This window comes from Corvus kubaryi, unplaced genomic scaffold, assembly GCF_017639235.1.
Source record: "Corvus kubaryi isolate FWS band 111438036 unplaced genomic scaffold, C.kubaryi_AGA036_p1.0 37392, whole genome shotgun sequence".
Taxonomy (NCBI): Eukaryota; Metazoa; Chordata; class Aves; order Passeriformes; family Corvidae; genus Corvus; species Corvus kubaryi.
This window is the reverse complement of record NW_024581131.1, coordinates 11,924,241-11,946,971: the sequence shown is the minus strand read 5'-3', so window position 1 is coordinate 11,946,971 and position 22,731 is coordinate 11,924,241. Positions and strand designations below refer to the sequence as shown.

The window sequence follows — 22,731 nt, the reverse complement described above, 5'->3', positions numbered from 1 at the left end:
TTTTTTTTTTTTTTGTTCTTCCTTCATTTTTTCTTCCTTCCTTCCTTTCTTCCCCCACCCCTCCCCCCCACCCCATCCATCTTCCCTTCCTTTGCATTTCTGGCCATGAGGCCAGAGCAGGAGGTGAGGGTATCAGGCTTTCCCTAGCAAGAAACTAGGAAGGATCCAGAAGTGCCAGGATGGTATGGCCAGCACACTCAGCACCCCAAGTCCTGTCAAGACCGGAAAGCCTCAAGTCTCTTACCCCTGAGGAGAGCCAGTAGGATGCTCTTGCTCAGGTGCTCTGCCAGACTTTCCCTCACTTTAGAGATGTGGGATGGCCTCAGAGTGGTCCTGAGGCTCACAGTGAGAGAGAGGAGCATTCGCCACAGGGGTGTTGCTTCACCATTGGAATGGATGGCTTTGATCAGAAAATGCTGGGCTAGAAATACCGCAGCCACATGTCTTCTCTGGTTTCAGCAGTTCTGGTGGGAAACCACTCGGCATCCAACCCGGTGAGTCTGGGTCAGCCAGGAGCAGGAAAAATGGCAAAAACTGTAGCTAGTTAAAGAGGTCGAGCTTTTCTTTTAAACACATCACTCTGGCTTTGGGGTGGATTTTGTGTGCACATTACCTAGATTTGCATACACACAATTTATTGTGACAGTTTAGGTTGGCAAGCCCCAGACATGATAAATCTTTCAAACTTTTCTACTACTTTTGGTCAGCTACCATTTGAGCTTCCTGCCTTATGCTCAAGGGTAGGCCTGAGTATACAGCTTCTACCTTCCTTCTGAGCAGTTTTTTTCCACTGTCCCACTTCTGGAATATTTCTGGACCCTGACTGCTGCATCTGGCTTTGTGCTGCCTTTCCAGGAATCTGGGCTTAGCTATTCAGTGGAATAAGAGCAGCCAAACAAGCCATGCTACAATCCAAAAGAAGTACCTTCAAAATACTGAGTAGCTCAACTGGCTCACTGAAAAGCATTTTGCCTGCTCTGCTCAAAGGATCTTATTAAACCCTTGATCATGGGGTTCACCTTTTGAACCATCCCAGCAAGACCTCTCAACTTTGCCTCAAAGAAAGAGTTATGTTGAGCACTTACAGACAGGACTCGCTGTTAACCTGTCTGAACCACCACAGGGAAGGGTTTTCCTGTGAGAGGGAAATCCCTTGCAAGGCACTGGGACAACATCTGCATGCACAATGCCAAAATAATTGTACCTCATTTTATTACTCCCGAATGACTCATGAAATACTTAGACATCAACATAAATGGTCTCCTCCTGGGGCAGCTCTGGGAAGGCTTGCCTGGGGCATGGGGCTGCTGGTGCTTGAGCCCGACACTTACTTGGATTAGCTGTGCTTTGGTGCCTGGGGGGGAATTTCAGTGGGTCTCTGGGAGGGTGAAGAGGCAAATGGAAAAAAGTGTTTGTGTTCAGCTGAGCCCAGATGAAATGAAGACAAATTGGAAGAAAAGGCTTTCTGAACCAAGGGTTTCCAGGGTTTTATGACTACGGGATGAGACAGAGGGATTTCATGGGACTCAGTACCTGTACCTTTATACCCATGCCAGGGCAGAAGTTATCTTTTTCAATTCTCTCAGTTCCCTGTATTTACTTATCCCAGATGGTATTTGTAGTTTCTAATTGCCATCATTTCCCAGAAAGCAGCATGTCTTCAGGGAAAATCATTCCTCCAGCTTCTTGTTGTTCAGGGGCTGATATGTTCTGGCACAACGTGGGGGCTGCAGCATCTGAGGGGAGACACACAAATAAATACCTGATACTTGTTTGGGGTTTGACCTGAAATGGCAGCTGAAGAATGTGATGTATTGCATGGGAAAAGAAAAAAGGCCAAGTATTACTTAATGACTTTAATTCCCCTAGTCTGAGACGCATTTAATTCCCCTAATCTGAAAACCAGCAAAGAGGTACTATTGGGCATTGCCTCATGCTGGGATAGACAAGATTATGGTTTGTAGGTTAAAAGCATTTATAACTAAATGTCCATGCTAAAGCCACTCTGCTCTGATTTTTTTCTTTCCCCCTATGGCAGATCCCGGTGAGGGCAGAATCAGCCCGAGATGAGCCACCTGTAACTGGGGCCGGCCTCGTTGCCAGGGCTCTGTGCCCCACAAGGATGAGGAGCCATCTGCCGGCCTAACAGAAAGATTTTGTGGCAGTTTTATTTTCCCCAAACCTCGTGGAATTTCATGTGACAGCGGAGCCGCTTCCTGCACCTTCCTTGTGCCACCTCACAGCCAAGGGCTTGGCGGGGCAGGGCCACCACCATGGCAGCGAAGCAGCCCCCGCCACTGATGAAGAAGCACAGCCAGACCGACCTGGTGAGCAGACTGAAGACACGCAAGATCCTGGGCGTCGGCGGGGAGGATGACGACGGCGAGGTCCATCGCTCAAAGGTGAGGGAAGCCTGTGTGCACTAATGATGGAAAAGGGACCTTATGCTGGGAAACCCAGGGTTTGGCCATCCATGTGGTTTGGGGTATTCACACCAGGCATTGTGAACAGGAGCATGTCCACATGAATGCACACGGCTCTGGGCAGCGTGCGCGTGAGGGCAGGACAGATGCTGAGACAAGCTGAGGGCTCTGCAGGAGCCTGGGCTCCATCAGGATGTGACATGCAGGTGATGTGTGTGCGGAGTCAGTTCCCTTCTTACACAGATAAGAGGAAAAAAGAGTTAGTGTTGACCCTTCCCCTGCATGCTGCAGGTGGCTGATCCCAGTAAGGGAGCAGTAGAGGCTGTAGCTCCTGATGGAAACCAAGGCAGGTGTTGGGACCAAGGAGTCACAGATGAATCCCTTGTCCTCCTCCTCCTTCCAGCCCTCTGAGAGAAACTTCCACATGGGATTAGGCATGTAGTTTTGGGCTGGTGAGTACTGCCTAAAGACTGGGGAAGGATCTGCTTAGCTTGTGCCTTTCATTTGAATTTTAATTTCAGATTAGCCAAGTACTGGGAAATGAAATCAAGTTTGCAGTCCGGGAGCCACTGGGACTCAGGTAAGGTATTGGATCACCTTGGAGCTGGGTCATCTGAGGGCCCTCAGCCACAGCATTCCTGACAGCTCTGGTTTCTGACACCAGCTCTGCTGCTGTGCCAGCATCACTGCTCCCTGCAGGGGCTTCTTGGAGGCTGTGGAACCAGATCAGCTCTGCCTTCTTCTCCCATAAATGAGCCCGAGGCCCTCGAGTTCTTGTCTCATTGCATGTGCAGAGAACTATAAGGGCTCCATGGGGCTGGAGGAGCTCCTGTTCTACTGTATGACAGGGTGGTATGTCCTGTGGGGACCCTGCTTTGCACCATCCTCTTGGCAGGGTCATTTCCCTCCTTTGCTTGGGTGAGGGAGAGTCTGGCTCTGTCTCACCATCAAGGTTGGTCTGCATGCTGAGGCTGGAGCTAGCGGGATGTGGAAAGCTGAGCCCTTCCATGGGAGGTTTCTGGCTGCCTCGCTTGTGCATGTGGGAAGGGTGAAGGCTGATGAACAAGGAGGCAGCCAGAAATGCTTTGTGAAGTATGAGTGATGGGGTCACCTCCAAGCTCATGCTGGGTCCTCTGTCTTCCCTCTCACGCAGGGTCTGGCAGCTGGTTTCCGCCGTCATGTTTTCCGGGGTTGCCATCATGGTGAGTGAGGGATGTGGTCCTGGGAAGAACCAGCTCCCAACTGCCAAAGGGGTGCTTCAGCATGGCCCTTCGGTCCCTGGCATTTATCTTTCTCCACTGCCTCCAGCAGCTCCTACTGCTTTCTCCTGCGAGGCCTTTGCCCTCGCTGTGTCTCAGTAATGGGCTTTGCCAACAGTGTCCTTGGCAGTTCGCTCCTATCACCAGAGTCCGTTTTCATTAGCAAGGCCCATAAACCAAGGAATGGCAGCCTTGGCCACAGAAACCAGCCATGCAGCTGACATGGTGATATTTCTTTTGCCTCCTTAATTTCCAATTTCCTGGCCAGTGGCTCCAATCCCACAAAGGCATGATGTTGGAGCACTGCTGCCCAAGAGGACATTTTGGTGGCCCCAGCAAGTTCAGGTTGCTGAGTTTCTCTCTTGCCTCTGCCAGGCCCTCGTTTTCCCTGACCAGCTCTTTGATGCCATCTTTGAGGAGGAATCGGTGAGCAGCAAGACTCCCATCCGGCTCTATGGAGGAGCCCTGCTCAGTGAGTGCTGTACCACCGTACAGAGTAAGGGGACAGGTGGCCAAAACAGCAGCAGGGGACAAAGTCCATGCCCAGCCGTACACCTGCAGCTGGAGAGCAGAAGATCTGCTGTTAGCAAAGAAAGTGCTGAGGGGTATTTTGAAAAGCTTGGCTACTGCTGCTTTTTCCTGGCAGGGGTTCAGGCGTGCTGCAGGTGGGGTAAGAAGAGCTGTGCATGCTCTGAATCCCTGGGGGAGCACCCCATGTACCCTAGCAAAGGCAGCCTGCAGAGGGCCCGGGCAAGGGCGCTGGGCTGCGGCTGGGGCTCAGCGGGAGCCGCAGGGGAGCTGGGGCCTGCGGCGGCATCCCGGCAGCGGCGCAGGAGGAGCGGGGCGAAGGGCCGGGAGGCGAGGGGAGCTGGGAGAAGCGGTGTGGGAAGGAAGAGGGGCCCGAGCCGCGTCCTGCAGCGGCACCGCGCGGGGCGGGCGGGAAGCGCGGCCCTTCCCCTCCCGGCCCTCGGGCAGCGCGCCCCACTGTCCCCGCAGGCATCGCGCTCATCATGTGGAACGCCCTGTACACCGCCGAGAAGGCCATCATCCGCTGGAGCCTGCTGGCCGAGGCCTGCTACTTCGCCGTGCAGTTCCTGGGTGAGTGCCCGCGGGCCGGCCGGGACGAGGAGGAGGAGGAGGGTGCGAAGGCTGTGCGCCCACGAGGATCGACGGTGGGCAGGGCAGCAGCGTGAGCAGTGGTGGAGTATTTTCCCTGCCAGCTGCTTGTCTTTTTTGCTTCCCCATGGAATAGCCTCTGCCCTGAGCTGCTCCTTGAAAGGTTAAACATCACCCTCTGACAATTCCTTTATTTTTCTCCCTGAAAATGTCCTGGGCTTCATAGCCAGCACAGGTCATTGCTGGAGCAGGCTGCCTAGATGCAAGGGTCTAAAAAGAAAAATTGTAGCAACCTATACTAAAAAGGGGGATGTTCAGTGTTACCACAACAGAGCATAACAGTTTAGCTTGTTTCTAGGGAGTTTATCTATGTTTAACAATGAAGGGGGTTCTTGTATGTGTGTCTTGGTAGCTCAATGTGTAGCTGGTTTGGATACGAGCTGTGTGTTGGTGGCCAAAAAAGTGAGGTGTTCAATAGAGGCGATGTGTGTGGACTGTGCCTATTTTGTAGATGTTCCTAAAGTTGAGAAATGTTTATCAGCACTGAAGTGTTCAAGCAACAAAGCAAAGTCAGGAGGATGTGGCTCCCACATTAACACCTGAGAGTAATGGAAACTCACATCTGCTCGAGTGACTGTTTCAGGCTGCCTGAATATGAGGCTGCCGTGAAAGCAGGGTTTCGGTAAGGGAGAGCTCTGGGATCCATGGCAAGCTTCAAGGCTGTGAAAAAAAGCTAGTGAAGAGTCTCTGCCATGGGTTCACTGTGCATGTGAATGAGCCTGTGCTGAAAGCTCCCGTGCTCGCAAGGCTCAGCAGTTCCTGCCGAAGCTCTGCATTAGAGGGCAGCAGAAAACAGCTTTGTGCTATTTGTCTCCTTTTGGTTTTGCATCACCAACCTCTGCCTTGTCTCCCTCCTTCTCCTCCAGTTACCACTGTCTCCCTGGTTGAGAGTAGCCGGATAGCCACAGGTGCTGTGCTCCTCCTGATCAGCCGAGCCCTCTTCATCCTCATCAGCATTTATTATTATTACCAAGTTGGACGTCGTCCCAAGAAAGTCTAATTCCTGGGCTTTTTGTTATGGGAAAGGTGGGAGGGGGGAGTTTGTGTCGGTAATTTTGCATTATAATTTTTTTTTTTTTTTTTTTTTTTTTTTTTTTTTTTTTTTGTTGGTCCCTTTTGGTTCTAAAGTAGTTTCCTTCTTTACCGGCATGAATCAGTGTGTAACCCAGTGCTGGTGGCATTGCCAGGTGAAATGGGGGGAGCAACATCGGTGGGACCCCCCAGCCCCTCTGCAGGAGGTGAGGAGCAGCAGGAGGAAGGCTCAGGGAAGTGTGTGGGCCTGGCAGGCTCAGGGAAAAATGCCAGTTTTCTAGGGGGAACTGGCTGATGGGATCACAGGCTCTGAACCCGCTGGAACAAAGCACAAAATAAGGCCAGCATAGCGAAACCAAACCCTTGAGGAGACGGGGCAGCAAGACAACCAACAAAGGACTTGGCTACTCTACTTGGTAAGCCCTGCACCTCCCCTGGTTTACAGCCCGTTCCCCTTTTAGCAAGTACTGACTGTCTAGGTAGCCAGGAGCTGGATGGGGTCAAGTTCAGTGCTTTGCAAACAGCTCTTCTTTCCTCGCTGCCAGAGGTGCATTTTTGTGTAGTTCATAGTTTTGCACTGGATGCTGTGCAGAGCTGGGCAGGAGATACAGCAAAAGAAGAGGGAGAACCCTTGCTTATTCCCTCTGAAGGGACAGCACTGGGAAGAGTGGAGCAACTTGAATTACAAGATGTGAGAAGTGAAGGAAGCTATTGGAAATAGCCCATTGAGCACAAAGACATCCCCTTGTTTGGGGTGTGTCATGAAGTTTCTAGGCGGGGGTCCTGTCCCTTCACCCCAGAACACTTCACACAGTTGAAGCTTTACTGATGGTAGTAGCAGTGGTGGATGTGCAGCAGCACCTGATGCTTTAGTTGAGCAGTGCTGCTGTGGTTAGCACTAGTAAGAGCAGAGTACTGTAATAGTAAGAGCATCTGCACAGATGCTTGGGCCAGGGAGCAGCCTCTAGACATGGCCCCTGGCTGTGGGAGATGGTGTTCCAATTCTGCTAACATCTGCAGGCATCATATCTCTTCTGATCTCGAGAAGAGAGGACCAAAGTTTGTAGCATTAAGATAGTTCATATTTAACTGGGATGAAGAACAGCAAGGAGCGGAGCATATGAAGGCAAGGACAGACTAAATGTGCTTTAGTACTCTCTGGCCAGTTTCTCCAGCACCTCCTGGGCTTAACAGCATTGACTGCCCTGCTTCCTAGTGCTTTCCTTGTGGATTATCCTTGTCCACACCTTGAGGCAGCATTTTTTATTCTCCATGGGACTAAAGCCAGAAGGTCTGTGTACCGGATATGGACTTCTTACTCATGCACTACTGTTCACTGGATCAAAGCATGCTCTGGAATATAGCTGGCGTTCCAAAATCCCAGTAGGAGGATTCCTATACAAACAGAACTGCTTGTGTGAACAACAGTCCTCAAGCCACTGGTGAGACTGGGATCTACAGCTATTGCTATTTAATACCTTAGTAGAGTTAGAAGAAGGTAGTGGGTAGTTACTGTATGTTGTGTTAGTGCTTTTGGCATTTAGAAGCAGCTGCATAAGCTTGGGACACTGTGTGCATTGTACTTACCGGCCATGCAAAATGCCTGTCACCTAAGAATGCTGGAAATAGTTGAATCAGGAAACATCACAACTGTAACTTAGTTCTTTGCCTAATAGGTAAATCAAATGGAGAGGCAACATCCAACAGCAGGCTAAGTTCTGGAGCCTCACAGCAATACACGCTTGTCAAGCTGCTTTCAGCATGTCCAAAAATGATACTGAGCAACTAAAACTTTTAATTGAGAGGAGTGTTCCTGTTCAGATGGAAGAATTGGGCTCTAAGAGGTAAACCTTTCCCTGTGAGGCAAGTAATGATCAAATGCAGGCTGGAGAGGATCAGAAATTAGACCAAGTGGTGCAGCATGCAGGAGCTGGAGCATGGCATGCTGTGGCTGTTGCTCTCCCCCTGTGCATCACCTGCATGGGCAGCTGCAATGGCCTCAGTGTGGCACTTTGGCTGTAGTTGTGGGTATAGGTACGTGAAGCTTGATTCTTTGTGTTTTGGGGTGTCACATGAATGTATACACAGATTGATGGTTGGTTTTCAGGGGGGTGGGAAATTATGTTTCTAGGACAGACAAGTAAAACCTACCACAGCAAAAGCAATCTTACAGAAGAAGGAAATGGAGAGTCTTCTTAATGCTGCCTCCCATCTGTGTTGGCCACAGGTCCTATGAACTTAGTTATGACTTGGGTCCGATTAGAGTACCTTAAAGTGTCATCCCATAGGTGAGAGAAATGAGTTACTGCACTGTGTGAGAGCAGTAATCCAAATGCTCTCACATTAGATGGTTGATGGTTAGATCAAGTGGGAGAGTGGGGGAAGCGGTTACAGCTTTCCAGGGTAGCTTTAAATAAGGTGAGATCAGATTCCTCTGGTCCCCTGATTAGCAGCTGCCTCTGCAAAACTTGAAACAGTCTGGCACTTCTAGGTTTGCCAGTCAATGGCTTCTTCTGCTCCAACATAGAGCAAAGCCTGGGGGAGTGGCCACTTAAAAGATTTCATGCTACTTAGTACCTAGTCCCAAAAGTGGAGTGATGAAGTTGTTTTGATGCTTCTTGCTCCATCTTACTGTAAGTGGACCATGTAGAAAATATGGAGCTCTACACCTCTTCTACAACTAAGCTGTGGTTCCTGGCATGTCCCTTCTCAGCAGCAAGGTGTTGCAGGAGAAACATTGCCAGGCCCATTGGAGGTGGTGAGTGTATAGCAGGTGAAGCCTAGGAGGGAGTTTCTCAGGGTGCCTTGAGGATGGAGCCCAGACAGAGCAGCTGCAGCACTGCCAGAAACAACTGCACGTGGTTGTCTTCCCTCTGTTGTGAATGGGGAGAAAGGGAGGAGGATACCAAAGCCTTTGCACAGACCTGTGTCCCCAAGGACAGAAGTGCTGACATTACAGCTGGAGGTGGCAGTTGAGAACATAATTTGGGATCAAAAGCTTGAGGTGTCCCTTCAGGCTCTGCTACTGATCTGCTGACAAAAAACCTCCATCTCCACAGGCCTCAGTTTCCTTATCTGTTACATTGTGAGGGAGGCCTTGGACCGATGTCATCTCCCAAGGGAGACTGCAGTGAACTTCCTGCATGTGTACAGTGCTGTGCAGGAGTGGGGGTCTGTTCCCCAGGGGATTGTGCTCTAAGCAGGCACAGTCCAGGACTTAAAGCTGACCCACTTTCTCTGCCAGGGATGAACCCAAACCGTTGCATTCACAGAGCCCTCTCTTTGGAGGGTGAAGAAAACGCATCATTCACATAACTCCCTACATCATCTTGTTCGCGCCTAACCAATATCTGGCAAACTGGAGCTGGTGACACAGGAGAGGCTCTGTCTGTCCTAAGCTGGCCTCTTTTCTGGTCAAGGGTTTTTACTTGGGAGGGTGTGGGTGGGGGGTGGTGGTGTAGGGGAGAATGGGACACTTCAATTTATACCTCATTTTAGCTGCTGTACCTGAGTTTATTTCTCTTCTGGTAAGAAAGTGACTGTACTTAACACCAAGCAAATAGTGAAAATTAAAGCTGTTTCACTTCACTGTCACAATATCTTTCTTTTATTTTTTGGGGTTTTTTTTAAGAAATGCACACAAAAACCGTGCAGAGTGCGCTTCAGGCTTGTGTTCTGGTTTATATTACCAAAAAAAATTTCCTTTCAATATAAAAAAGCATTACAGTAGGGAATACAGGATAAATTAGCTCCACTATCTAATAAAAAGAACATTTACATTTTTTTAAAATAGATTTCAAACATTATTTCACACACAGCCCTTTTCCCAGGCATTTGTGACAGTCAGTCATTGGAGCATTAAATAGCAACCAGGAGGCAGGGATGCTGAGAGGGGCTGGGGGCTTGCCTGGGCTGGTCTCTGCTACTCCCTCCAAGGTGCTTGGGCCATGGTCACAGTGCTACAGCGAAGGAGATGGCAGCTCCTTCTGCTCTCCAGCCTGCCTCGAGTTCTCCAGCCAGCAGTGACTCCAGCTTGAGCCCCTGACCCCAAAATGCTCACCAGAGCTGTTAAAAACAAGTACAAAAATACAATTGCTTCTCCTGCCTACAGTTCTGAAAACTACTGTACAACAGCGAGGGCAGCCACGAAATCAAGGGACAAAACCAACAAATTTACGTGCTTTGCCATACACTGGGAGTCTGCTTTCTGGGCTTGCTTGTTCGTTAAATTCCCCCAAGGAAAATTCCTTCTCCATGTTACTAACTGCCACAGATCCTCTCAGACTTGCACACATCTTTACAGCTATCTCCAGTTCTTGTTTGGAATTGCTGCCTGGCCTTTTGAGCTGTGTTCCCAGTGGCACATGAGCCAGCCTGCAGAGAGGATTTGAAATTTTCACACAGGAAAGACCAGTGGGGGATCAGAAAAGGTAGAGGAGAAACAGCTGTGCACAGCCCAGAATAACAGATGAAGAAGAGATCCTTTTGAAGGTACAGGGACTATCATTAGGGAGAGAGGGAAAGCAATAAATTTGAAAACAGACAAAGCAATGAGTACAGAATTAGGAAAGCCAAAGAGAAACAAGCCATTAGCAATCATACTTCAGGCATGTACATTTAGTACTTGGTGCTCTGGCTGCTTTGGTCTGGTTCCCCGAGCTCTAACAGGTTTTTCCCCCATGCCACTGGTGGCAGAAAAAGGCTTTAAGACTTTTTTTTCCCTTCAGCCACCCACCATGCACAAATGAGGGTATTTGCCAGCCAGGCTCTGACCTAAGAACTCTGCATAATAAACTGAGGGGAAAGGAAGAAACTGGAGACTGGGGGAGGCAGTGCTGCTTCTTTCAATCACCTCCAGCCAAATTATCAACTCTGCTGACAGTTTTGTTCCTTCCCTGGGAATTGCTCTCCCAGAACAGTCACTGACACCAGCTCCTGAGGCAGAAGGAGAACAGATAAGCTCGCTTTCTGCTCAGCCCATTGCCTACAAGACTGGTAGATGGAACAGATTTTTCTTATCTTAAGTGCAGCACCTGCTGTCCAGTAAAAAATACTGCTGGGTTTTGGCTAACAAAACTATTTTCCTTTATTAAACAACAGAGCAGAGTTTAATGCTAAAATGCCTCATTACAAGAAGGTCCAGAGGGAAATAGTTCAGAACAGCTTTCCACAAGGCTTAATGCAACATCTGACGCTGCTCAGCGGCCCTGGCCACATACTTGGTTGCTGGAATATGCTGACTGCAGCATGGGGGGCCTGCAGCTCTACCTGCCCAGCCCTCTCCTGCCAATGAACAGATTGTTGTTCTTAAATGAAGCTTGGAAAAGCTCCTAATGCCTCCTTCCTGTTCCTTAGGATCCTGATTCCCCAACCTAGATATTTAGCCATGATCTTCATCTGTTATGGCCCAGGCTTTCTGCTGTTTTCCTTCCTTGCCTGTAGCCCGTGCGGTGCCACTGGGAGAGCTCAAGGGACACAGCCCCAGGGGTCTGAGGGAACAGCCAGAGGATGAACATGCTGTTGCAAAACCTGGGCACAAAGTTTAATGCTCTTCTCCTTCCTTGCCAGAAATTACAGCTTTCAGAGGAGCTGTCTTGAGTCTGTATAAAAGTGCTCCCATAATCTGAGCCTATAAAATCTGTAAAAAGACCTAATCTAAACAAGAAACCACAGCCCCTTCTGTAATTCCCCAGGTAAAATGTGTTTGGGGTCAGGGAATAAGTGACCTGATGAACAATTAAGGCAACAGGGATTGATGATTCCAGATGAGACAAACCGGTCACCTGTCTGAGTGAATATCCACCGCCACAGGAGCAGCAGCTGGAGCAGTTTGGCTGCACACTGGGTGCTGTTGGAGCCTGCCTGGGGGCTCAGCAGCTCCAGCTTAATCTCTGACCAAGATCCAGTCCCAGGCATCTTTCTCAAGTTCACTTCCAAATGATTGAGTGGCTGACATGTTAGTTAAATACCAAACTATCTCAAGGGAGGAAACACTATCAGCTAAAACAATTCTGACTTGATGATTACTTTCATCATGAGCCCATGGGAGAATCTCAGGGGAAGTTCTCTGACCAGAAATTATTCCATCAGACTGGTCCAGGAAAACAGCATGGGAGTGGTTGACAAACTTCAGCCTCTCCAATCCAGCACCATGTCTGGACCTCCCCTTAGGGCTGGAAAAGCATGCAGGAATCACTGCAAATATTTATGCTAACAGAGCACCACAAACCCATTTTTTTGCAAGTATCAGAGGAGAGGCAAAGGCTGACAAGTTTTAAACATTATATCCTCCCCTTCTCAGGAAGGCAGCAGTATCAATGATGCTTGACCAGAGCCATTATTTTTCCCAGGAGATGGGAACACAGCAGGGAACCATTTGGTCTCTTTCACAACAATGAACAATAAATCTTAGTAAAAACAGAAAGGTAGGCACCAAACTCTTGACCCTCAGCCAGCCTTAGCTGAGTCCTGTCGCTAAGTTAGATCACGCTGCCCCTGCTTGGAGTTCCAGAGAAAAGCCAGCCTCACTCAAGTGCTTGACTTCTCTGACAAGTTTCACATGACAGGGGCAAAGCTTCCACTGAAGAATGTGTGTTTTCATCCTGTGGCTGGAAATCAAAGCCAGAATCACACAAACGTTGACAACACCTGCTTAGACAAGCCACCACTGCTTGTTTCAAACCCACCTGGACAGTCAAGGCCAACCTGTTGCCTTATCCAGCCCCTGCATGTCTGTTCTTGAGTCCTTTGTTGTCTAAAGCATGATAAAGTGGTAAATGGCAGGCTCAGCCTGGTGTGAGAGGCAGCTGTGCTCATCCTCCCAGCTCCGTCCATCTCTAGTGCAATTGGCTGCGCTGGCTCCTGCTCCACAGCTGCTGCGGGTGGCTCTGGGCAAGGGTCTGGTGTACAGTGTAGTGCACATCACCTCAAAGTTCCAGCCCCTGAAGTACAATCCTTTTGGTCATTCATATATTACAACCCTCTTTTTTTCTTTTCATTTTTTCTCCCTGTCCCATTTTGTTAAAAAAAATAAAGTTTTTTGGGTGTTTTCAGGTTTTGTTTCTTCGGATTTTCCTTCTTTCTTCTGAGCATGTGGGGAACATGGTGGTTCATGGGCCACTTCTTACTGGATCCCTCGAAAGAGACACATAGCAAAGATCATGGCAAACAGCTGAGAAGAGGAGGGGGGAAGAAGAGGGCAAAAACAAAACAGAGAACCATAAATGTCAGCTGCATCTGCCAGAAGATCGGCAAAGCCCTCCCTGGCCCTGGGACCACCCCCATTGCTCCCTCCTGCCCAGCACTCAGTGATGCAGAGAGGGGGACCCTTACCACCCAGGGGAGGCTGTGGCAAAACTCTTTTCCCTGCCCCTCTCTCCCCCCCAAACTGTTAGTGGATCCAGCAGCAGCCTGGCTTCATTCCCAAACTGCCCTTGGTGTCACAGGGGTGCAGGATTCACTGTCCCTGCTCTGCACATCATTGCTGCTGCCTGGGATGGGCACAGCACAGCCTTTGAGGGAGGCTGCTGGGCCTCTGCCCAGACCTCCCTCCTTTGCACAACATGGGGGACTTTAAAAGTACCCAGCCTTTTCCCTGCAATGCCACAGGGACATCACTTGTGGGCTAAAACCATGTCTGGTGGATGGATGTTCGTCAGAGACATCACCAAAGAAGTGGGTACTGATGCAGGACGATGGAGATGCTCTGGGTTCCATACAGTTTCAGGCTCTAAGCAGAAGGTTTTAAAGCACAGGCCGGGTTTGAACACGTTAACCAAGTGACAGATCGGTCAGCTTGCCGGGCACTGCGGCAGTGGGAGCAGTGGCAGTGCGGGCCCCGTGGCGAGCGGTGCATCCCCGAAGGCCCTGTGGCCAGCGTGGCAGGGCCCGAGCTCTGTGCAGGCCCGGCACGAGGTGGCACTGCAGGCGTGTGGCATTGGGTGTTTCCCTGCCTGTTGTGTCACAGGATCGAGGAGCCTCTTTCCAGGCAGTTAAAACCACGCGTTGAGAGCCTGCTTGCACTTTGCCAGAGCAGCTTCCCTTGGCGAGGGGGAGCAGCTGCCTGTTTGCCTCGCTGCTGGATGTGTTACTGCCCCCGCTTTTGTTCCAGGCGGACAACAGTAAGTACCTCAATAGCCAGCACTCCGATGGCCAGGGCTCCTGCCAGGTACACGTACGTCTCAAAGGAGTTCAGGATCACGGTGTAGCAGCCCTAGGAAAGACAAAACGTGGTGAGACACACCTGAGCAGCACATTTTGTTGTTCTCCCAGCAGAGCCCTCACTAGGACGCGAGGTGCTCTCAGACCCAGGCACCACAAGCACGGCTCCCTCTCACCACCTCACCCAGCCCCACGGCACAGGAGGCAGAGATCCACAGGACAGTGCTGGGGAGGGGAAGGTTTTGCTGTAGTGGGGTGGGAATGGTTCACACCCCTCACTGACCATGAGGAGCTGCAAGTTCTTGCAGGGCGGAGAGGAGCAGCACAGAGAGGAACGCCATCTGCAAAGGGCAGAGACTAAGCACAGAGGGAAGGACACTCACTGCAGGTGACAGACATCCCAGGCTGCTAGTGAAAAGGATGATTTATTTAAAGCCAAGGCAGGAGATTCTTGATTCATCTCTCACAGCCAGCAGGTCTTTAGCAGCCCAGGACCTTTTCTCTGTGCTTTGCCCCAAAAGAGGCTGGCTGAACACCTGCTGATCTCACTATTGGAGAAGAATTTCATTAAGAACTCAGGGCCATGCACTATGGCAATTATTCCACTTATGAAGCATAGCCACCATCACCCTTAATTAAATTTATTATTGCTAATACAATTAACAGCAGGTAGATCTTCCTGCAAAGGTTTCAGGATGTTTCTGGAAATCACCAGCTTATCCTGGCCTCAGTTCTCCCAGCATAAAATTTCAACCCACTGGGAAATTTCTGCAAACACGGGACACATAAAAAGAGAAGCAGATTGGAGTTTGTCCAGTATGAAAAGCAGCTTCCTCTCCACTGAGAATATACTTCACACATACATTTTAATCCTATCTGTACTGCTAGGATGTTTCGATTACCTGGGTTTTTTCCTTCCACCCTTAATGAAAGCATTGGAACTGCAAAGACAGTACAATAGTTATGTACTTCTGTCCATGCCAGAGCCTGCTCGCTGTGAGTGAGGCACAACCAGCAGAGAGTGAGGAAGGACATGGAGAGGATTCACTCATGAGGCCAGCCTAGGGGACACAGACTGCTGGGGCAGTAACTGAGCTGTTAAAACCATGCTTTTGTCAACATGAGACCACTCAGCATCAGCCCTCTTCCAGACATGTTTCAGCCAAATTTTCAGAGGAAAGCATCCAGTCCAGTAACAAATGTACTTGCCAGACCTCCAACCTTAACCCAGCCTCCAGCATGCTCTGCTCAGCTGGCAACAGACAGGGGTGAGCACAAGCATGGTCAGCACTGTCCTACCAGCATGGTGTCCCAAGAGCTTGACTTTGCTCCAGCAATGCCTCAATTCAGCTCTCAGTTGCTTGAGATTGTCTCTCCTACTTTACAGAAGTGCACCACTGTGCTTGGTGACACTTGCTGTGCACACAGCTTCTCCCACCAACACTCTGTGGTGACATGGGCTTGCAGGAAACCTTCCCTTTCCATGGAAGTTGTAAGCCTCAGCATCACTACACAGGGAAAACTTTAACCCTCTTTCTCAAAATGCATTTCTCTTTCCCTCCCTGCTGTGTGTCATCTCTCTCCTCCCTATCTATTCCCAGCAATCAGACCTGGCAGAAGCAGCATGGTGCTGTCTGCTATGATCTCACCCAGACTGCCTTTGCCAACCACTTCCAGCTGCCAGCCAAGGAACAGTTCACATGCTGCTTCCAAACTCCTTCCTTCTCTTTCTCAATCTGCTCTTAAGTGCTGAAAAGAGGACCACTGCCTAGTCTGGAGGGAGAAGGAGGCTTGTACATACTGTCAATACAGAGCTCAGTTGGTTTAACTAATGCTGTGGTGAACACAGTCAGGAACTTTGCTGGAAAGTTTCTTAAACATCACGTCTTGGTGACATTGGAAGGAAACTTGACCCAGTGTCAATGGGATGAACTGTCTTGTCCCAGCCCAGTATTGCAAAAAATTGCCAAGCCAAGAGGCCTGGCAAAACAATCATAGAATAGAACTATAGAATGGTTTGGGTTGGGCAGGACCTTAAAGATCACCTACTTTCAACCCCTCTGCTACAGTCAGGAGCACCTGTCACTAGACCAGGATGCTCAATGCCCCATCCAACCTGGCCATGAGCACTTCTAGTGATCAGGCATCCACAACTTCTCTGGACAACCTTTTTCAGCATCTCACCACCCTCACAGTCAATAGTTTCTTTGGTAATATCTGGACTAAAACTACACTCTTTCAGTTTAAGGCCATTCCTCCTTGTCCTATCACTACACACCCTTATAAAATGTCCCTCTCCAGCTTTCTTGTAGGATCCCTGTAGGTACTGGAAGACAACTGTAAGAAATGCCATTTTTCTAAGGTAAAGATAAAAGAAGCAGAGAAATGCAGCTCTCCAATTCTTTTCTTCCTTAGGAAACAGACATGGTTTTCTGTGGCTGTTTAACCCTTGATGTTTTGATTGTATATAATGATTAGGAGTCTTTGTGAACTAAATTGGAACCCCTCCTGTAGCCAGTAAGAGTCAACTCCATCCCATCCTACCTGACCTGTGCTGGCTTGCTAATTAACTTCTCAGAGATAGTTCTAACCTTCAGAAACACAACAGAACTTGATCTAAATTCCCACCTTACCTCTCAGTCTCTTAGGAAAATCTTCATATTTCTGATGATACAGCACAACATGGACTTAGCAGTGTATGCAATGAAATGGGATTTTCAAAATCAGCCACATACCATCACTTCAAAAGCTGTCAACAGGAGTGTAACTAGGATGTGAGGTACAGTCAGGGCCTGCCAGATCCACTAGCTACCCATGGCCACTGCGGCTGTCTCTCTGCCCCCTGTGAGACTCCTTTTCCCAGCGTTCAGCCTCCCTTACCTGCCGGTTCTGAAACCTCTCCATGCCTGATAGACAAGCTTCCTTGTTGACAAACATCCCTTCCCGGCTCTGCAGCTCTCGCTGGCAACAAGCCTCCGGTGTCGCCCCTTCCAAAGAGGAGTATGGAAGATGAGGGATAGCTTCAAAATCTTCTGGTCCATTCACGCCACAGCAGGCAAACTAGGGAGAGGCACAGAGAAGAAAGGAAAACAGAATTGATACCTTTCCCTGAAAGCAGACGTGACGAATCTAAGACCTATTCTCATAGGGATCAAAGCTTTAGTCAAAGCAGAGACAACTGTTCTTTCCAAAGTAGTGGATTGTGCTCATACGTTGGAGCTTCTGTTTCATTGAAGTCTTTATGAAGTCCCACTGTTTCTATGTCATACTGTAGATTCTAAGGTACTACTGGGAATATTGCTGCAAACTACACGGGGCTTTGGGGCATATCCAGAACGACTTGCTTGAGATCACCCAGCAGTACAGCCCAGGCTCCCAACCACCCCTTCTCCCCATGGCTAATGGCCAGGATCGTTGCTGCTTAAAGGCACTGCTAGGTGATTCGAATAAGGTCCCTCTTTAGGATTCCAGTCAGATGCTTTTTAAGGATTCAAGTCATACCCTGACTCTGTCTCCTTTCAGTCAGCAAGAGGAAATATCTTTAATAAAGTCCTGAATCAGCATGAAGGGCAGCAATCATCTTTTCCTTTTAAGATTAAAATTGACTTTTCATCTGCAGAGGCTGACATCCTGCTTTTCACTCCTGAAGGGACACACCATGGGGTGTGCAGAGCACTAACACGTGTACACACACACACACACAGACTGAACTTCTTGTGGTACGCATTAACAACTGCAGTTCCAATGGCAGTCAACCTGTAACCTGCCCGGTTAGGGATGTAATGACAAAGTCGATTTTGATGGCTATTATTTCTGTAGTGAAAATATATCATAAACACTCCTGCCTAAGCTGCTGTTAACCACAAAACATTAGTTAATGCCAGCTTTTGGTAGCTGTTGGCTGGGAATAATTCTGAAGCAGACTGCAAGGTAGAAGGCCCAGAGCAAATGCAGTGATACCCAGTTGCAGGCACCTCCACTGCTCTCTGTGCCTGATATTTGAAAACTGGGGGTACCCATTTAGGTCCAATGCCTCAGGTTTTGGCAAATCAGGTGACCCTGATGCAGTCATTAAGAGTGTCTCTCTCAGAACTGGCATCTCCATTTGAGAGACTGACTGCCAGCCAAAGTCTCACCTCCCTTCAACCACAAGCCCTGGTGCTCGGCTGGACACAACAGGATGGTTGAAGCAGGCTGACCCTGGGAGAGCGGAGGGTGTGGGCTGAGCAGCATGTTGGTGGCCACTGACCACGGGCAGAATGGGGCTGGTGCTGTCTGACTTACTGTGATCATAACAGAGTTCCAGGTGGAAGAGAAGACATCCGTGTCATTGTTCCTCTGGTAATGCTTCTTCAGCTCCTTGGTGAAAAACTCTCTGGTCAGCTGAAATACAAACAGGTGGAAATGTAAAGGCTATTGCCAACATTTCCCAAAGCTCCCTTCTGTGAATGCTGGGGGTTCTTTGTTTTTTTGGGTTTGTTCTTTTTTTTTGCAAACCTCATAGGAGAAATATGTGAAAAGCCATTGGCTGAGCCATATCTATGTATACAGTGAAGGATACCTGTTGAATAAAACTGTCACTCATTAAAATCAGGGACTGAATTATATCTGTACTTCTAAGATAATTAAGATCATGTTTACACTTAAATGTTGGTTGGTTTTAGTTTTTGTTGGTTTTTTTTTTTTTTAAATTTTCAGCACTATTTGAAAGTATTTCATAAATTGAAACAGGCCTAAACCAGATTTTACAAAGATTGTCAAATCCATGCCCAAACTGTATTTTCACTTGGTGTGCTTCATGAAGTCCACAAGCAAAGCATGATTTTCCACTCCACTTTTCCTTCAAACCAGTTAACTTCCTACTAACAATAGGGGAACTGCTCTGAATTTACTTCCATGTGTGAGAAGGCAGAATGAAGCCCTAACATGAAACTTTCTGGAAAAGAAAAAGAATTAAAAAACACATAATGAATAGGAAATAGTCAATTCAGCTTATTAATCAGAAAAAAACACTATTTCCTTGACAATGCTTTAGATTATCTAAACTAACCTGCGTACATAAATAAAAAAAAATCCTCTTTATATTTGTGTTTAGATAATTTAAACATTTTTCCAAAAGTCAACAATATAAATTATTGGAATTTCATTTACCCTTGTTTATATTTACAGTAAAACAGAAAAAATGCACAAATTTGTCTCAGAGTCTTCTGGAGAAGTTAGACACCTTGAAATTACATTTACTTAGGCTGACTCTCTGGAGGAATAGTAAACATACAATCCTAGTAATCTTGTTAAACTGAACATCCCTATTCAATCTTGCTGCCTTTCTGTCACTTCAGGACAAAAACTTAAAGAAATCCTCTTTTCATGTTCCCAATAGTTGTTGACTTGTGTGGTCCCTTCTCCAAAATACCTTGTGACTTGCCACACAGGCAAAATCTTCTGCCACTGCAAAAGCCACAGCGAAGGGGGCTGGACTTGGCTGGCTACAGCACTGCTGTGATGTTGCATATTTGCAGGATCAGGAATTAAGCTGCCTGAAAAATACCCTTTTTATTCCCCCCTGTTGTTCATACAGCACTGCTGACGCAGTAACAGAGGCTGCTACAAGCTGCTTTCAGGTTCTTGATATGCAACGTGAAATATCGCACATACGCATGCATATGCATGAGCTCTAGGGGTGCGCACAAAAGCACAAGCACAAAACTGTTTGTTTTGTTTGTAACTCTATCACAAAATTTAAGGACTGAAAAGAGAAAAAGGCTGTGGTGACTTTTTAAAAGATCCTGAATACCATGTAGTATTGGCTTCTCTTTTACAAATACAAACAAAGGCCAAATGTAATTACTTCATCAGCAACGGGTAAAACTTTGTCACAAATACTTGAATCATGCAGTTAGCTCAATGTCACTACCTTTAATTAGTTATGCTGTTAAATTCCTAAATTACTTTTTTTGGACAGATATTCAGTCATTTTTTTGCTTTTGAATATTAAAATACCAGAGGGCATGGAATTTTTCCTTGGGAATTTGGTGCACTGAGGGAAGGTGAGTTAGAAGATGCTGAAATATGTCCTCGGTGTTCTCCTTTCCTTCCCGTTCTCTACATGCTTTATCCATACAGCATCCAACCCTGCACACAGCAGCACATTTTTTTGATGCTCATCTGTTCCTGAAGCACAGACTTTGAAACTGATATTACCGTTGGTAATAATCCCAGCCCGCTGCCTTTGTTGGGGTCTAAAACAAAAGAGTAATTTAAATATAAAGTGAAAGCTTTGTTTTGACAGCAGTAATCCCAGAGGAAATTGTTCAGAGTTTGTGTGTGATTTTTACAACACTTGGCCTAAAACAAAGCCTAATGCTGGAAGGGTACATTTGCCAGGAAAATAACTGCTTATCCTGAGCATCTCAAGTTCAGAAAAATGAGGCCAAAAATAAAAAAAGTCTTCTTTTAAAAACTTGCTGACAAAGGAGGATGAAATAAGACAGTCCTACTGCCATTCCCATGGCCTTCCTCTAGCTGAAACAAGTACTGGCCCTGATGACGTTTGTGCACATTGGATTTTTATGGCAAGAACAATTGGGAAGGGAGCAAAGGACCTACTGGTAAAACTAGAGCTTCACACACACTTTGACAACACAGTTGTGGCAGCCACAGCCATGAACAATAAGGAGCTGTTCGGCTGTGTTTTGGGCGGGGCGCCTCCAATGCAGCACATGCATGCGTACACTTACGTGTCAGTGAATGAAGTGAGACTGTTTTGTCACACTGGTTCAAAAAACAGCTTTGCTGGGATTAGTGCAGCCAGATAAAAGGGGTCTAGAAAAAGGGGGGCATTTCTGCACAGCACAGGCATGCTGGCACTTCCCAGGAAGGTCACAGCATTCTCATGCCACGCTGTGCTCAGGGATACTGAATGCTGTGCAAGAAGCTGCCTTCATGGTGCCTGCTTGGAAAACAGGACACACTCCTACCCATCTACATTGGCCTGGAGCATTCTGATGTGTCTGGCACAGTACAGGGCATGGAGGTGCAGTCACCAGTGCTGCACTTCCCACTCCTGCAGTGCCCTCTACCTGAGAGACTTCTGTCCGCTCAGCTGAGGAAGGTTCATGTTCTTTAGCTTTTGCCTTATGTCTGAGGACATAGAGGCACCAGCATCCAAAGTGACTGGCTTACTAAGTGTTAGAACTGGGGCTAAAATGCATCCTGACTCCATCCAAAGCCCTGCCACTGGACTCTTCTGTTCATACCATCCTTTCTTGCTTGCTAAGACAGGTCACTAAGAATCAAATACCCCTCCTGGGTTTTTCCCACCCAGACCTCTGAAGGGCATATAAAGAGAAATTCCTATTGCTCTTTCACAGCCTCTCTCTAGTGTTCATGAAAGTCATTATTTTATGGGGGAACTTCTAGATGAAAAAGGGTTCTCCACCCCCAAAACCTCCTTTTCAAAGGAAGAGAAACTCTGGTAATTCCATAGCTGATGAACAGCAGCCTTCCTCTGCAGAGACTGCTTTTAAATAGCTCTTTAGAAATGCAGCTGGACTTGCAGGTCACAGTAGCTCACCTTCACGAATACCACCTTCACTTACCCCCCCACCTTGCTCTGCTTCACTGACTCTTCCTCTCATGTCAAATCTCAGCAGAAAACATCTCTTTTCTCCCTTATTTTTGTCTCTTGATTTCTCTCACTCCCTTAGCTGTTAATAATTTAACCCCATTGAGTGTTTGGGAGCTGTTTTGGATGTGAAACTATACAAGAGAAAGCTGCACTGAACATTATCTATAAAGCAAAAAGATGAAGTGTATCTTTTGGCTCATTTTACACACCCAGAGAGGCCACTGCCACATGGACTGGTGCAGCGACCATCAAAGAATCCCGCTTGGTAAGCCTCGAAGAAACTTAGATTGCCTAAGTGTGCATTTGCCACCACATGCCCTGAAAGTAATTTGTTTTGCAAGGAAGAGAAAAGCACATCTGATCTTGACCTTCAATTGCTACTGTGAAGAATTCTTCCCGACCCGGGGTCACTGAAAGACTACCTCTGTCCCCATGGACATCCTGTCTAGCCATCCAGCTCACCCTAACCCAAAGGTGACAGCAACATTGACCCCAAGTAGTTTCCAAGCCAGACAGGCTACCACCACAATATACAGCAACACCAAAACAAGGGCTATTTTTTCAGAAGAAACCTGAGGAGAGAACAAACCACAAGAACTCGCAGATCAAGTTTGACTTCTGCATAGAACCATCTCCAGCTATGCTGGGATCTGACATTCTTCATTCCTTCCCATTTAAGCCCTTCCTGTCAATCATTCTGGCAGAGTGGGAAGCTGGTGATACAAACAAGGAGACAAGCTTAAGAAAGATAGAAGTTTGTTCCCCTTCAAGTTTTACCTCACAAAAGACTGCCAGATGCCACAGAAGCCTAGAATAACCGCTGCAACCTTATCTTGCAAGATGCCATGACCTTACATGTCCCGTGGCTACCATGGGAGTGGAAGGTACTGATTCTTTGCCCAGAAGCTAGCTGTAAGCGAGGAGGACACATCAGCAGTGCAGTCACCCCACACCCAGGACTTGCAGCAAGCCTGGGCAGTTTCTTCTACCTTTTACAGGTTTCCCACAGAGAAGGGGGGAGGTGGGAGCCATGCTGACAGCTGCTTGCCCAGGC

At 47.9% G+C, this 22,731-nt stretch overlaps 2 protein-coding genes across 6 annotated transcripts in view; one reads left to right on the top strand and one right to left on the bottom strand.

The window, feature by feature from the left end:
- Positions 1–9,487, top strand: part of TP53I11 (tumor protein p53 inducible protein 11) — a 23,985-nt gene extending 14,498 nt beyond the window's left edge. For both annotated transcript variants that reach the window (XM_042038786.1, XM_042038787.1), the window contains exons 2-7: positions 2,039–2,402; positions 2,945–3,003; positions 3,577–3,625; positions 4,058–4,154; positions 4,679–4,780; positions 5,725–9,487. In XM_042038786.1, coding sequence (XP_041894720.1) covers positions 2,274–2,402; positions 2,945–3,003; positions 3,577–3,625; positions 4,058–4,154; positions 4,679–4,780; positions 5,725–5,858 — 570 coding nt within the window. In that variant the 5' untranslated portion in view covers positions 2,039–2,273 and the 3' untranslated portion in view covers positions 5,859–9,487. The remainder of the gene's footprint in view (positions 1–2,038; positions 2,403–2,944; positions 3,004–3,576; positions 3,626–4,057; positions 4,155–4,678; positions 4,781–5,724) is intronic.
- Positions 9,475–22,731, bottom strand: part of TSPAN18 (tetraspanin 18) — a 120,693-nt gene continuing 107,436 nt past the window's right edge. For all 4 annotated transcript variants that reach the window (XM_042038785.1, XM_042038784.1, XM_042038783.1 and 1 more), the window contains 4 exons: positions 18,335–18,433; positions 16,931–17,110; positions 14,019–14,102; positions 9,475–13,061 (listed from right to left, as the gene is read on the bottom strand). In XM_042038785.1, coding sequence (XP_041894719.1) covers positions 13,014–13,061; positions 14,019–14,102; positions 16,931–17,110; positions 18,335–18,433 — 411 coding nt within the window. In that variant the 3' untranslated portion in view covers positions 9,475–13,013. The remainder of the gene's footprint in view (positions 13,062–14,018; positions 14,103–16,930; positions 17,111–18,334; positions 18,434–22,731) is intronic.